At 40.6% G+C, this 14,892-nt stretch overlaps 8 protein-coding genes and 1 non-coding gene across 9 annotated transcripts in view; 4 read left to right on the forward strand and 5 right to left on the reverse strand.

The window, feature by feature from the left end:
* Positions 1-43: 43 nt before the first annotated feature.
* WALSEDRAFT_19909 (sure-like protein) lies at positions 44-866 on the reverse strand (the record flags this gene model as incomplete). Its single annotated transcript, XM_006958985.1, has 2 exons — positions 44-559; positions 606-866. The coding sequence occupies 2 exons, from the start codon at positions 864-866 to the stop codon at positions 44-46; spliced, it is 777 nt and encodes a 258-aa protein (XP_006959047.1).
* A 373-nt stretch (positions 867-1,239) lies between these two features.
* Positions 1,240-2,776, forward strand: WALSEDRAFT_39356 (aldehyde dehydrogenase; the record flags this gene model as incomplete). The annotated part of the gene is made up of 2 exons (XM_006959067.1): positions 1,240-2,013; positions 2,062-2,776. The coding sequence occupies 2 exons, from the start codon at positions 1,240-1,242 to the stop codon at positions 2,743-2,745; spliced, it is 1,458 nt and encodes a 485-aa protein (XP_006959129.1). The 3' UTR covers positions 2,746-2,776.
* A 147-nt stretch (positions 2,777-2,923) lies between these two features.
* Positions 2,924-5,752, forward strand: WALSEDRAFT_57921 (hypothetical protein). The gene is made up of 2 exons (XM_006959068.1): positions 2,924-5,603; positions 5,650-5,752. Exons 1-2 carry the CDS (start codon positions 2,940-2,942, stop codon positions 5,689-5,691), a joined length of 2,706 nt encoding a protein of 901 aa, XP_006959130.1. The 5' UTR covers positions 2,924-2,939; the 3' UTR covers positions 5,692-5,752.
* Positions 5,753-5,758: 6 nt separating this feature from the next.
* WALSEDRAFT_69539 (hypothetical protein) lies at positions 5,759-7,630 on the reverse strand. The gene is made up of 2 exons (XM_006959069.1): positions 6,624-7,630; positions 5,759-6,580 (listed from the first exon to the last, which is right to left on the reverse strand). The coding sequence occupies exons 1-2, from the start codon at positions 7,410-7,412 to the stop codon at positions 5,789-5,791; spliced, it is 1,581 nt and encodes a 526-aa protein (XP_006959131.1). The 5' UTR covers positions 7,413-7,630; the 3' UTR covers positions 5,759-5,788.
* On the forward strand, positions 6,624-10,182 carry WALSEDRAFT_39359 (DEAD-domain-containing protein; the record flags this gene model as incomplete). The annotated part of the gene is made up of 3 exons (XM_006959070.1): positions 6,624-8,030; positions 8,073-9,707; positions 9,758-10,182. Exons 1-3 carry the CDS (start codon positions 7,685-7,687, stop codon positions 10,180-10,182), a joined length of 2,406 nt encoding a protein of 801 aa, XP_006959132.1. The 5' UTR covers positions 6,624-7,684.
* A 99-nt stretch (positions 10,183-10,281) lies between these two features.
* Positions 10,282-12,360, reverse strand: WALSEDRAFT_57924 (hypothetical protein; the record flags this gene model as incomplete). Its single annotated transcript, XM_006959071.1, has 3 exons — positions 12,145-12,360; positions 12,033-12,099; positions 10,282-11,981 (listed from the first exon to the last, which is right to left on the reverse strand). The coding sequence occupies exons 1-3, from the start codon at positions 12,205-12,207 to the stop codon at positions 10,282-10,284; spliced, it is 1,830 nt and encodes a 609-aa protein (XP_006959133.1). The 5' UTR covers positions 12,208-12,360.
* Positions 12,361-13,272: 912 nt separating this feature from the next.
* WALSEDRAFT_t59 lies at positions 13,273-13,369 on the reverse strand. The gene has a single exon. It is a non-coding gene; the product is annotated as a tRNA-Asp (tRNA).
* A 111-nt stretch (positions 13,370-13,480) lies between these two features.
* On the forward strand, positions 13,481-13,939 carry WALSEDRAFT_33074 (hypothetical protein; the record flags this gene model as incomplete). Its single annotated transcript, XM_006959072.1, has 1 exon — positions 13,481-13,939. The coding sequence occupies one exon, from the start codon at positions 13,481-13,483 to the stop codon at positions 13,937-13,939; it is 459 nt and encodes a 152-aa protein (XP_006959134.1).
* Positions 13,940-14,270: 331 nt separating this feature from the next.
* Positions 14,271-14,892, reverse strand: part of WALSEDRAFT_65034 (hypothetical protein) — a gene marked incomplete at both ends in the record, with an annotated part of 1,208 nt that continues 586 nt past the window's right edge. The window contains one exon of the mRNA XM_006959073.1: positions 14,271-14,696. Within this exon, the coding sequence (XP_006959135.1) occupies positions 14,271-14,696 (426 nt within the window). The remainder of the gene's footprint in view (positions 14,697-14,892) is intronic.

Raw genomic sequence — 14,892 nt, forward strand, 5'->3', positions numbered from 1 at the left:
AAAATTGATGAATATATGTAAATTTTCTAATTATACAAAATCGCTAGAATACTATTTGGGATCCTTGTGGTGGAAGTGTTAAATCTTTTGTACTTGAGTAGCATGTCTCATAGTTAGCCTTCAGGGGTACAACTGATATGTTACCTTCCGACAAACAGTGCGAGTCTGTATCCTTATCAAGAGTCTCCGGTGCACACTCGATTAGAGCTTTGATGTCTGGTGCCCAAGCGAATGATAAAGGTGCACCATCCTCTATGACAGGCTTATTGACAATTGGTTTAGTAGGATCAGATGGACTTGAAGGTAGGAAAAGCCTCTCAAAGGAACTCTTCTGTATTGTGGTATACTTTGCAACCGATTTTCTAAGATCTGGTAACAATGGTATGTTTATACTGTATATATCAACTTGGTCATTCCAGTTAGCGATAAAGTGATTGATAAGATTACAGGCGATCTCATTAGCCTGTCCTACAGCTTCTGGAGAGACTGGGTTGGACATAATGCCGTAACTAAGCGAGATCGCTTTCCGTCCTCGGATAGCGGAACCGATAGCGCCTCCCTGAGAGCTGTTAGTTTGGGGAATTTCCGGAGAAAATGATACGTACAACAGTGCCAGATGAAAGTACCAAGGGTGTACTGCAATTGCGGCCATAGTTTGGACCACTGATGACCAAATCAGCGTCAGGTACGATGTTTGTGAGTGCCAAATTGGCTACAGAAGCTGGTGTACCTGTTATCATACACCAACGGGCAATTTCATCATCTTTGAGTGGTCTGCCGATCTCAGAAGTTTCTGGTTCAGCCTCCTTGTCTTTCTTGAGGTAATAGTAGTAACCAACCGCAGGCTGATCGATGAGGAAGCTCATTCCTGAGGGCTGTTAGAATATAAAAGCTAGAGGGGTCTACGTACCTGTAACAAAGTTAGAAAGTGTGTTATGGTTGAAAGTTGAGACTAACCTATCCAACTCCTCTGTTGAGCTGGTAAGACGACGTAGACATCGTGGAACTTGGCTAAGGATATGTAGAAATCCCTAATAAATGGACTCGATAGCCCTGGTGGACCATCGTCATTGACGAGTACGATACGCATATTTCCTGATCGTGGATGATGAACAAAGATGTCTAGAATTGAGACAATAATTTATACAATTATTTATGAGTTATGCACAGACTGGTAAAACGTTGAGGCTCCCGGATAGCGAATTAATACCCTGAAATTATTCTCTCTTTATTACTACAATGACACAAACAAGCACACCATTAGTAGAGAACTGGATTGACAACGGAGCTAGGAAGTCGACCGACGACAACCTATACGTCGTCCAGCACCCGAATACCCACAACCAGCCACACGCTGTTGTCTCTGCATCTGAAGAAGACATCGACAGAGCAATCACTTCTGCTCACTTGGCCTTTAAGTCATGGAAGAAGACCACACATGATCAACGCAGGGATATACTCCTTAAAGCTGCTCAAATACTTAGAAAGCGTAAAGATGACGTATACGAAGCTTATTCTTCTGAGTTGGATGTAAACCATCACTTTGTAGACTTCCTCGTTGGCATCACCTCGAGTATGATCGAAACTGCAGCAACACTCATCATTCCTTCACTCACCGGCGAAATTCCACCTACGAAACGTGATAATGAAGCTTTATACCTCTGCGAAAGAGAGCCACTTGGTGTTTGCTTAGCACTCGCTCCTTGGAACGCAGCAACAAACTTGTCTATCAGAGCAATCGTAAACCCACTCGCTGCTGGTAACACTGTTGTGTTCAGAACAAGCGAGACTACCCCAAAGACACACGCTATCTGGGGTTCTATCTTCAAGGAAGCAGGTTTACCAGATGGTTGTCTCAATATCGTTCACACTTCACGTGGTAATGCACCAGCCGTCACTGAGAGGTTGATCGCAGATGACAGAATCAGACATGTTTCATTCACCGGATCAACTAACGTTGGTAGACAAATCGGAAAGCTCTCTGGATATCACTTAAAGCCATGCCTTCTTGAGGTGAGTTGTTGGTCTTTCTGGGGGAAAACTTTACTAAGACACTGACAGCTCGGTGGTAAATGTCCGGTTTTGGTTCTCAACGATGCAGACTTAAACTTGGTTGTCAACCAATCACTCTTCCACGCTTGGGTCAACGCTGGTCAGATTTGTATGGCTACCGAGAGAGTTCTCGCCGGTGGATCAACCTATGACAAATTAATCCAGACATACAAGGATAATGCCCCAGAGAATGCATCCTCACCGGTTGCCATGGCATCCTCTCATCAACGTATCGTAGGTCTTGTCGACGAAGCGCTCTCCAAAGGTGCTGAATTGGTCATTGGAAACTGGCCACCTTCAAAAGAAGACGTCGAGAGCCGCAAGATACCTAACATCATACTCACCAAAGTGACACCAGAGATGTCCATCTGGACTGAAGAAACCTTTGGACCGATAGCTATCGTTGTCAAGGTTGAAGAAAAACAAGGTGAAAACGAGGATGAGGCTATTGTGAGATACGCGAATGAATCACGCTATGGATTAGCGGCTAGTATATATTCAAAGGATATAACACGCGTCTTGAAGCTCGCCAAGGAAGTTGAAGTTGGATTGTTGCGTATCAACGAAGGAACGATCGGTGACGAAAGTGTTTGTCCGTTCGGCGGCTGTAAGGACACAGGATTTGGAAGGTTCAATGGCGTAGAAGGTATTAGAGAGTTCACTCAAATAAAAACTTATTCTATTGCTTTGTAATTTAAATATTAAATCTTGCTTTCTAACCGTCATCTCGCTATCAGAATGAGTGAACTGACACAGCAGCAGTGAGTGAGGGATAAATAAAAATACGCTTATTTATATATTACTAGGTTGATGTTCATCATGTTAGTCTAGTACCCTTACTCTCAGTCCATCGCTTACAATACACCAGGCAGCAGCGACAGCTACAAATGCAACAGCAGCAGATAGCGGCTCAGCAGCAGCAGCATGCTAGCAACACCACTCCACAGCATATCACTCCTCAGCAACTCCCTCAGCAGCTTCCACAGCAGCTTCCACAACAACATCCCCAGCAGCCAGTCATCCCGTTTAAGATATCCCCCCATGAGTTTTATAAGACGTTATCCGATTTAATGGTACGACGTAATACACCAATCCCCCCTCAGATACTCACTTGGCCCCCTCAGCCAAATGGTGGTAAGGGTGAACTTCCATTAGGTAACAAGACCATAGATCTATATAAACTTTTCGGTGTCGTCATTCAACTCGGTGGCTCAGCTAAGTTGCAGCGAGAACAGCAGTGGCCTCAGGTCTTGCAGATACTCCAGGTTCCATTACAGTACAACAACGTCAATGTTCTAAACCAGACAATGAGTTATTACTTTCATTTATTACAACCGTTTGAGGAATTATACATTAAAATGTTTATCGCTAGACGCCAACATCAGGCCCAACAAGCTCAACAACAAGCCCAGCAACATCAAGGTCAGCAGCAGGCACAAGCTCAATTACTGCAGCAGCAATTACAGCAGCAGCAACAGAGACAACGTGAAGAGCAAATCCAAGCACAGGTGCAGGCCCAGGCTCAAGCACAGCAGGAGCAACAGCTTAGAGAGCAACAATTGAGAGACCAACAGGCAGCCGCATTGAAGCAACAACAACAACAGCAACAGCAACAGCAGCAATATCAGCAATTCCAACAACAACAAGCTCAATTGCAACAGCAACAGCAACTCCAACAACTTCTGGCTGAGTCTAGCACACCACAACAACATTTTTCACCCACACCTCACAATCAGTCACCCTACATGCCTCCACAGCAGATGCGGATGTCTAATACTCCACAGCAAACTTCAGTACACCTCCCGCAACAATCTCCACATATTGGTGTCAATAGCCCTCATGTGAGAGCACAAGCTGCTACACCAATCATACCAGTTCAGTCACCAGCGTCACAGACTCAACCACCTAGGTCAGAAAGTCGAACCCATTCAAGGCAGGCCTCAGGCCAATTCCAGCCACCACAGGCAACACAGCAACAATTGCAACAACAGCAACAACTACAACAACAATTACAGCAGCAACAACAATTACAACAACAGCAGCAATTACAACAGCAACAACAGCAGCAACAGCAGCAACAACAACAACCACAACAGCACCTTCCGCAGCCGCCACAGATTAAAAAACAGAAAGCACCACCTACACGTCAAAAAGGAGATACTTATATACCATACAAGAGGTCAATCAATACTTACGGAGGTTTGAATATGGATGAATTTGAAGATGAGCGTGCGATTAATAAGGCTATGATAACTCCACGTTCAGTGAATGAGTTCAGAGATGTCGAGATATCGAAATTGATTCTCTCACTCAGAAGTAGACTCAATTTCGAGTTGAGTCACGCCCTCGTCTGTTTGACCCTCCTCTCGACTTCAAGTTTAGTTCCGGAAATAGCATTAGAAAAATCTGAAGAGTTGTTCGAGGAACTTTTGGAATTACTCGTAGATGAATCTAAAACAGGAGATGTTCAATTTAATTCGCACCCTCTCGAAAAAATAATGACAAGACAGATGGATTTACATAAGCAAGTTTGTCAAATGGGCTCTAACCTCCAACCGGAGAAGGACATCAATGATTCTTATCCATGCACGACACCAATTAATAAAATACTCTATGTTACCAATATAATTCGCAATCTATCAACAACTACTTGCAATCATGGTATAATAGCCAATTCAAGTACTTTAATTAGATCTTTGTTACTTATTTCTGATTGGAGAGATAATGATATGGCAACACCACTTGAGGTTTTCCAAGTTAGGAATGATACTTTGCAGATAATTTCACATGTTGCTAGATCACTCGATTTGTCCAGACATTATTCAGCCTCAGATATTGTTCGGACGATGTTCGATTTCTTTCTCGGTTATTTAGCAAATAGGGATGAACAGGAGGCTTACCCAGCTGGGTTCCCTATTAGTAGGAGTAACATGTTGGCATATCTACCACCATACGAAGCTGGTGTACCATACTGGAAGGACCTTGCAATTGAATCAGCAACAGTGATCTCAACACCTGAATCTAATCGTGAAATAATAGCATCCTCTCTGAGTGAAGAGACGAAATCAGTTTATATAGATGAACTACTCAAGTTGATACCGCAGTTTGATAAGGAATTTCATCTGCTTAACACGGAATCAACGTTAGCACATATGGAGAGATTGAGTATGGCATTATACAACTTTGTTAAGATTTCACCTAAATCTCTCTTGAGTAAGCTAAGAGAGGATAGCGAATTCAAGGAGAGGTTATTTAGAGTTATAACCAGGTTGGCATTCATGAATAGATCCGAATGGGAGAGGAATCCATTCCATGTTGTTATACGACGTACAATTGAAACACTTAGACTTGTCAATGATCTTGGTGTGGATGATACCGCTAGCGAAGAGGATGGAATGGAGATTATGTACGGCTTTGGTAGTTCAGGCGAGGCAATTATCAAAAATCCAGAAGTTGACCATGCAACTAAAAAGACAAAAGTAAGAAGAGGTTTACTCGCTGATCGAATGATTGAGGTGCAATCTCTTTTACTTATTCCATTTATAGATAGAGTGAGTGTTCATATTCTTGAATGTTTCTTACTAATGAATATATTAGGTTTCCTTCCATGATCTCGAACGACTGATAGAATTAGGCTAATTTGTTGTTAAATTTAATATTCTGATGTATCACTATAGTATATAAAATAAAAATTGTACACTTTACACGAAATTATACACTTTATCCAATATGTTGTTTATACAATGTTTGAAAAAATATCCTTAAAGAGAATGTCTAAATCTGTTGTGAAAATTGAAGTCTTTGTAAGATCATTGGCGTCCTTCAAGACAGTAAAAGAAGTTCTGGCGGTTGCTAGAATGTTTGTATCTAGATTACAGCTACTTATTTTATCTAATACATTTGCATATACGTTAGCAAGTCTTGATGTTGGTTCTAAAACTCTAAGTGATTGAACCAGTGTGTAGAATTCAATTGGAAGACCTTGTGAAGTATCATGTGCACTAGAATATGCGAGTAAATGATTACGGGCGGCTACCCAAATGTTCCATACGAAAATAGGCGAAGATGTTATACCTTTCAATTCAGGATTGTAGATATTTTGATCTGTCATTTCAGCAGTTAATTTTGATGCTATGACGTTCACTTGGTTAGCTGCTTGGGCGCATACACTACGTGAATTCTCACTAGCTTCAAATATAGGTGTAGTTAGTGGTGGGTATGCATATGGTGAATGATGACGCAGAACTGTTGAATTGTAAAGTAAGATAACTTCAGGAAGACTGTTCGTAGGTGGTATTAAAGATTCTATACGCTCTGAGATGTCTTTGTGAATCGAACGCCAGTCCTCAACTTCCTGTTGATTGGAAAGGTTCACTTCAGTTGAAAGCAATGAGTGTATGTCATCGTTAAGAAGGAACAACTCGACATAACTTCTGAATCCATCTATAGCCCGACGGTTATCACCATCTAGTTCTAAATTATAGTAAGGTAATTCAACGTTCTGATTATTGTTTATTCCAAATGACCACTATGGTTGTGAGCGAGTATAATCATCTAAGACATAAACTCACGCCTGTTGTAAAGCTCGCCAATCTATCTATTATGAAGGCAGACCAGAAAAGTCTCTTTGATTCTTCAAATGCAGTTGATGTGTCATCTGTTGTAATGCTAATAAGTTGTGTAGATTGCATGAAAGGTGATCTACGGGTCTTGAATATCAAATTGATAATACGAGATAACGAGAAGAGGTGGCTCCAACTAACAGGGTTGTGACCATCTCTTAAGGAATTCCAAGACAGTATAATGAGTGCTTGGATTGTATCGATATCTAAAGAATTATTTGATTCGTTTAGGACGATATCGCGAGATCGACTGGCCTGTTCTTCAATTCCGAGTGGAAGAGTTATTGCAGTTAAAGGGCAAATGTAGTCAGATTTAATGAATGTCAAAGTAGAGTAAATGATTGCATTTAAAGTCAACCTCAGGATAGGCTTACTTTTGTTCAAGAAGGGTGTTTGCAAGTGTAGAGTGTGAAAGAAAAGTTCTACAATTTGAGTAACTGTTGATTGATTGAGAGTGTAATTGTCAGTAAAGAAAGCTGATGACGTTGATATCGAAGGTGATGTACTATCATGACTATGGTGATTCTGATAGAACGATAGTTGCTCTTCTAACTCAGCTACTCGCATTTCTAATTGCTTGCCCGCGCCTTTCTTCAAACCTGGTTTACGTTTCTCAGAGAATAGACAATCATCACCACGTTTTATACAGGCATTACAGGGTTGTTTACCATTGCAGCGTACTCTACGGGCCCTGCAACGTGTACAGCTCGTCGCCATTGGTCTATTTGTTAGTGTCATTGATGACTTAATTAAAGCAACTCGGTCTAATATTCTAGCGGTGAGTTTATTAAGAAAAAAGCAAAAAGCAGAATAAAAGATAATTTATTAGTTAGTTTTAATAACTTACTAGGGACTATAGCAGTAATCACTAGACTACAACTACGATAGAAGCCATAAGTAGAGAATAATACTAGCTTATAGAATCTAAAAGTAGAAATTTAATTACAAGAAGAAATATTTTATTATATAATTAAGATCAGAGACTGGCTTGAGTCTTTTTCTGAGCAACGATGAACAAAAATAAAGTCGTCGATGATTTTATTGGGACGATAGATTCAGATGAAGAAATCGATGAAATAGAGGAACTCGAGGAACCAGAGCAGCCAAAGTTGTCCAAGAAAGAACAGATACAGAGGCGTAAGAACAAGGAAGTCATACAAGATAAACCAGTCTCTAGTAAAGGGAAGGAAATTGAACTCGAATTCGATTTTGAGAATATAAACAACCATCTAAACCTCGCAAAATCTGATGAACTCCAGTCTATCAATAGCAGCTCAATCGACAACATTATAAAGAAGAAGCTCAACACTTTGGATGACACTCTAAAGGAGAAGAGGAAGAGTGTTCTTGATAAAAGTATGTCTTCTTATTCATACCATTCACCTCTAACAACCTCAGACGATATCGACGACGAAGAAGAAGACGTCAACGACGACGACACTGGGAGCGAAAACGACGAAAACATCATCGACGATGACGACGATGACCCTCTCGCTTCCTCAGATGAGGAGAACGTCGAGGAAGACGATGAAGACGATGAAGATGTCGAACAAGACCAAAAAGAAGAAAACTCAGACGAAGACGACTCAGAGGAAGATGAAGATGAGGAGCGCAAGAAGAACGAATTCTTTGCTCAGCAGCCAACAGCATCAACCAACAAAAAGAACACTTTCACTTCCCTAGGCCTCTCGAGACCAATTCTCAAGGCAATCTCTGGTCTAGGATTCACTCATCCAACACCAATCCAAAAGACTGTCATGCCAGTCGCCCTTGCAGGTAAAGATGTTGTCGGTCAGGCCGTTACTGGTTCAGGTAAAACTGCTGCCTTCATTTTACCAGTTTTAGAGCGTCTGATGTATCGTCCAAAGACTTCTTCAAAGGGTGGTGAGACTAGAGTACTCGTCTTGTGTCCAACTCGTGAATTGGCTCAGCAATGTTTTGAAGTTGGTCAATCATTGAGTAAATTTATGGGTGATATCTCATTCTGTCTTTGTGTTGGTGGTCTTTCACTCAAATTACAAGAACAACAATTAAAACAGCGTCCTGATGTCGTTATAGCTACCCCTGGTAGATTAATCGATCATGTTCGTAATTCACCTAGCTTCACATTAGACGCCCTTGATATTCTCATCATGGATGAAGCTGATAGAATGCTTGAAGATGGTTTCAAAGACGAACTCGATGAGATTGTCAAGGAATGTCCAAAGAACCGTCAAACGATGTTATTCTCTGCGACGATGACCGATAAGGTTGATGAACTTGTCAGACTCTCCCTCAATAAACCAGTAAGGTTGTTTGTAGATCCTAAAAAGTCAACTGCAAAGGGTCTTACTCAGGAGTTCGTACGTATACGTTCTAATAGCAAGAATGATTTGAAGGAACGTACTGCTACACTGCTTTCACTCTGTAGAAGAACATTTAAGCAACGTACTATCATTTTCTTCCGTAGTAAAGCACTCGCTCATCGCATGCGTATCATGTTCGGTTTAATGGAACTCAATGCTGAAGAACTCCACGGTGATCTCTCCCAAGAGCAACGTTTGAACGCATTAGAGAGGTTTAAGAATCAGAAAAGTGATTATCTTCTAGCTACCGATCTCGCAAGTAGAGGTTTGGATATTAAAGGTGTTGAAACAGTTATCAACTTTGATCTACCAAATCAAATTGAAATATACCTACACAGAGTTGGTAGAACTGCAAGAGCTGGTACATCAGGTAGATCTGTATCACTCATTGGTGAAACTGATAGAAAAATGCTCAAGAATATCGTCAAACGCTCTTCAGCACAATCTACAGATTCTATAAAACATAGAATAGTACCAACTGATGTTCTCTCAGATGTCGCAGAACTTGTTGAAAGTTTACAAGACCAAATTGATGAGATTCTCAAAGAAGAAAAGGAAGATAGAGCTATCAGAGTTGCTGAAATGGAATTACAAAAGTCTAAAAATATGATTGAACATGAGGATGAAATCAAGTCACGTCCTGCGAGAACATGGTTCCAAAGTGAAAAAGAAAAGAAAGACAGTAAAGGTAGGTAATCTTTATTATTTGACTGATAACACTCTAACAAACCCCTACAGAGGCTGGAAAAGAGCAATACAATGCCAACTTTGATAAAGGTGATGCTGATAAGACCAAGAAAACACACGATTCTCTCGGTCGTAAACTCAATGCATTCTCCGGTTTGAGCAGAAAAGACAGACGTAAGAAGGAAATGAAGGAAGAGCTCGAAGCAGATAAAAATAAGAGTAAAGGTATCGATTACGCTGTTAGATCCGCAAAGAAGGCCGTCAAACCACAAAGGATGTCGGTACTCGCAGATTCTTCAGCTAAATCATCACAAGCCAAGTCGCAACCATCGAAGAAACGTAAATCAACTGGTTTCGAGGAGGACAAATCTGTCAAGGCTCCTAAAAAGAGCAAAGAAGGTGAACGCGCTAAACCAGGCGCTGCTATCGGTCGCTCAAATAAGAAACCTCGTGCTAAGGGCAAAGGAAAGAAGTAATTTTATAGAATTTTTTTAGTAATTTATTAGTCATTATTATTATAGGAGTATTAAAATACAAAATTAATTTCCAAAAACATCTAATCAACTGTATTAGAATCAACGATTAAGTGCGGAGATATCAGGTAGATCCATCCCATCATCTGCATCTGCCCAACTTATATTGCTAGTGAGTGATGTCTTGTGACGAAGGTTAGGATCCTTATGTTGATGTTTGACTGGACGAGAAGATTCTGCAGTCTGAATTGGTCTCTGAGCAGGCGTAAATGGCTTTGCTTGAGGTTGTAGTACATTTCCTTTACGCATTGAGCGAGGTGCTTTTGGTGGTTCTGCAAAACGGAAAGGAGTAGGTTTACCATCATATGATGGCTTGCGAGTGTTCAATTGATCGCGTGGAGCATGCATGCTGGCTGTTGTCGATAGGACAGCTGCTTCCTTTTGATAAGACTGTCGACGGGGTTTTTGAGGCGGAAAAAATGGCTTGCTTGATGGTATATGTGCTTGTTTCCTTGGTTCTGATAGCTGTGACGGTTTACTTGGTGGTGATAGCTGTGACGTCTTATTTGGTGGTACTGTCGATGGTTGACGTGATTGAGATGGTTTTCTAGGTGGAACTACCTTTATCGGTTCTAATTGTGATTGTGATTGTTCAGTTACACTGCCAGAAGCACCATCTTGATCCGTTGCGAGTGTAGCAGCCCGCAATCTTAAAAGCAGCTCATTGACTGAACTTTGTCGTGTATGTCCTCTAGAATGACCATTTGTCTTGCTATTTGCATGCGCATTGACTTGGCCATTGTCCGGTCCGTTGGTAGTTGACGTATTTGCACTACCATGAGCATTTCCCATACCAATATCATTATGTTTAGGCTTGCCAGTTTTGTTAAGAGACGACTTTCTGTCGGTATTAGACTTCCTAGGCCCTGTTGGAGGCAACTTCGGTGGTCTCGATGTTGAAACCTTTGTCTCAGCCGCTTCCACAGATGGATTAGGTGCATGTAATGACGTACTTGCAGGTTTTGGTGCCCACAAGGATGTGTTTGTATCCGGAGTAGTTTTTGGTATACTTTCCTTCTTGATTTTAAGTATGTCAGAATTCTTGTCTCCCTGTTGTTCATTTTGACGATTTCTTCTGCTTCCTAGGGAGCTCCTTCTATTTTGAACACTTCCAAAGTTGAACTGAGAGGCATCTGGATTGAGCTGAGACGGAATTTGAGGGTGTGGCAGCTGTGCTCGCTTTTGTAATTCAGGCACTCTGTTATGGTTGTCCATAGTTGCAGTAGATTGGGTTAAGTGAGGTGGAGCAGCTTTTTGAATATTGGTTTGGCCATTAGATCGTCTCCTCGTGGTTGATTTCTCTGGTGTGTTTCCAAGTTGATCGTTGTTGAGTCGACTTATAAGCGATGGCTGTTTCGGGGTTTCTCTAGCTGCACCGTTAGGTATATCCTTAGGCATCTGCCCTACCGTCTGGGTCTTGGTTGATGTGGCCCATCGAGAAGCACCGCTAGATTTCGTTGGAGAAACGTGGATATCCGATTCCTTATTATCCTTCCTTGGGGACGAACTTTTATTAAATTGGCTTGTCGTGCTTGTGTGATCATCGCTTCTAACCTTAAACTGTTCCGGTCTAGGTTGTGGCTTTACGACGCCTGGATTGAGCTCTGATAGTTTATTCCAGCTGCAATACTTCCCCGTCGGTACAAAAGTGCTGCCATTGACGCGTTTCTGAGTTTGAAATTCGATTACGTCGTCATCTGTGACTCTAAAAGGTGGCAGATGTGACAATTGCTTATTGGTATCTAGATTAAACGTAAATGAGTGTGTTAATATCACTAAAAAGTTATACGCACCTTTATCAGATAGTTCTCTAGTCCAAACGTGGGATAAGAACGCATGAGAACCGAAATAGTCAGTGAACTTCAGAGTCGTTAGTTTGTTTATTATAACTAATTCATTTATTACCTCTACGTATTCGTCATTCTCCTCTTCTGTCGAAATTGACAGAAAAGTGTGGATTGAAGTCATGGTGGTGTATAATCAAGGGTGATTATAGAAGATAGCTAGATTATTATTAGCTATTTACATTCTTCCGCATTTAACAACTGGTGAGCTCATAAATGATTCTAATGAGAGAATTAGCCTTGCTTGCTACAAATATATACGTTATCTATATAATACATCATCTTGTTGATTTGAAGTCTACCTAATAGTCCACCAATTAGATGATATACGCTTTTGCGAGTTGACAATAGATGCACTACCCCCATCGAATGTTATCTTGGCTTTTCCGTGAAAATTAAACAACTTCTAAATCTAAAGTATAGAATAGAAGCTTTGACTGAAGCGCAATAAGTACTCAAGAAGGAAGCTTTCTGTGCAGAATCGACAACAACCATATCCTTAGAACTCTTGATTGATCTGTGACATTACTCTATACTACTTTAGGATCTTCTCAACCCATTATAATATAACTACTGTAAATAATGTAAAGACATAGCTATTGATCGATACCTGATGTCTTAGAATGATAGTTGTGCTGCATACTATATAAACTCTAATAAACCATAAACACCTTAGTCGTAGAACAACGTATTTGAAAGCACTCTATTGATCTATTTTTCCATCTCCACTGTATACTGTTCATTCAATCATTTATCTCTACTCAAACATCATACATCTCAAATAATCTATAGATAAAAGCATGCAGTCAAATTAGACGTATAAAAGTAACTTCCTGAAGTGACTTGTATTAATTGATCTAAAACTTATCAATATTTCATTATTCTATTGTTATCAAAATTGCACATACGGAAGTAAGAAATCAAGTGATGGAGTAGACCTTAATTAGTCTGTATAACTAACAAATGATTAATATATATATATATGTCATTTGATTCTCTAGAACTACTTCTTTTTCCCCATATCCACATCTTTGTTATGAAACACTTTCATCGTGACCAAATACTGGGGTGATATAATTCACATAACAAATACATGGAAAGTGTACATGAATAACACAATAAAACAGGGAGAAAATTGACATGTTCTAAAAAATATAGTACTCTCTGATTTCAAATGGCAAAAAGAAATCTCCCTGTCTGGGAGTTGAACCCAGCTCTCCCGCGATCAGCCTGAATAACCAGATATTAATGACAAGCGGGCGTACTAGCCGATATACTAACAAGGAATCTGACTTCATTTTCAGACTACATTTTGAGTATCCAAAACTATATTTTCTCCTGTATAATCCAAGAGAAAATTTTTCTGTAACATTCCACTTAGGACTTCATACTCAGCAATGCGATGCAGAATGCGAGAACGCTACACAGCTCCACTGAAAATCGAAGCTTCGAAATTGTCAGCCCTCAAGTCCAATACCTCAAAAATATCAGCCGGAAAGCTGACAGCTGCAAAAACTGCTAAGATCCTCAACGAACTACCCAGAGCGACACGATGCCTAGCAACCCAGCTACGTACAGGTCACTTCCCTACGACTAAGTCATACCGCTACCGATTCAAACTAATCGACTCACCTAAATGCAGGACGTGTGACACAGATGATAACATCTCGCACAGAATATTTATATGTAGAAGACACATAATGGCAAGAATCACCTTGCGAAGAAAGATAACCAAGATAAACATTCGGTTCGAATTAGGTCCAATGCTAAGGAACGCACAAGCTCTTCAAGCCCTTTATGAGTTTTTCAAACCGCAATTGACTACGTACCCAAGATACTCCGGTGGTTCGGCGTAACCGAGAAAATTCCCGGACACGCAAATCATCAAGACAATTTACGACACTAGTCAAGAAACGCTTCTCACCAATTCAACACAGCATTCAAATCCTCATGCTTTAAGAAGTATTGATGGACGCAGTTTAACTTTGTATCGTCTTAACAATATATTTAGATTTCATCATCATCTTCATCAGCCCGCTATGAGAACAATGAGAATAAAACGAACAATGAAGATAATGCATGATTATGCACAAGAACAAAGAGCAATGGGAATAACCCTAGAATTCTAAACTATTTAAACGATGACTTTTTCTTTTAATACACTCAGACTTAATTCTTTTATTAATCTCAACGTCTCTCACCCTTTGTGCAAGTTTTCACATCACAAAGAGTCAGACGTTTACAAAGGTTCCGCTGTTCCACCTGATTACCGAAAGTATTTATTAATTCCTGTTCGAACTCTTCCCACGGTGGTGTGTATTCTCCTTGCGTTTTCCTGTATTGTACGTACCAGTATCGGGCGTGTCCCGTGAGTAGTCCAGCCGCGTATTCGGTTTTCCTTTCCTCAGTGTCTCTTACGTACTTGAAATAGGCATTCAATTGGTCAACCCATACTATAATTTTAAGTGTGTCTACTCCTCCCGCGAATGTTGGTGGTTCTTTTATTTTTAATTTGCCGTCCCCAACTTTGTCGTTTAATGGCGTTTCTTTTCTGGTTTCTTCAAGTTTTCTTATTGTCTCTTGCCAGAATGCTCGATACGCGTCTTCTTTTGCCTGCTGCGTTACTTCAAAATTGCTCCTTAGTCTTTCTAATTCTTCTTGTAATACTCGAATTCTGGTTTCGTTTGTCGGCCCTTTCGTTTGCTACCACTTCTGCTCTTATAGCCCTTTCGTTTGCTACTGCGTCTGCTATTGCTGCTCGATGTGGTCATGAAACTGAGCGACCCGTGACTCATTGTCGCCAAGGTTC

The sequence above is a fragment of the Wallemia mellicola genome (genome assembly GCF_000263375.1).
Source record: "Wallemia mellicola CBS 633.66 unplaced genomic scaffold WALSEscaffold_14, whole genome shotgun sequence".
Classification (NCBI taxonomy): Eukaryota; Fungi; Basidiomycota; class Wallemiomycetes; order Wallemiales; family Wallemiaceae; genus Wallemia; species Wallemia mellicola.

Coding starts and splice junctions, on each gene's coding strand:
- WALSEDRAFT_57921 (XM_006959068.1), top strand. CDS start 2,940: ATGCAACAGCAGCAGATAGCGGCTCAGCAGCAGCAGCATGCTAGCAAC. Junction 5,604..5,649: donor TTATTCCATTTATAGATAGA/GTGAGTGTTCAT, acceptor TGAATATATTAG/GTTTCCTTCCATGATCTCGA.
- WALSEDRAFT_69539 (XM_006959069.1), bottom strand. CDS start 7,412: ATGACACTAACAAATAGACCAATGGCGACGAGCTGTACACGTTGCAGG. Junction 6,581..6,623: donor TGGCGAGCTTTACAACAGGC/GTGAGTTTATGT, acceptor TCACAACCATAG/TGGTCATTTGGAATAAACAA.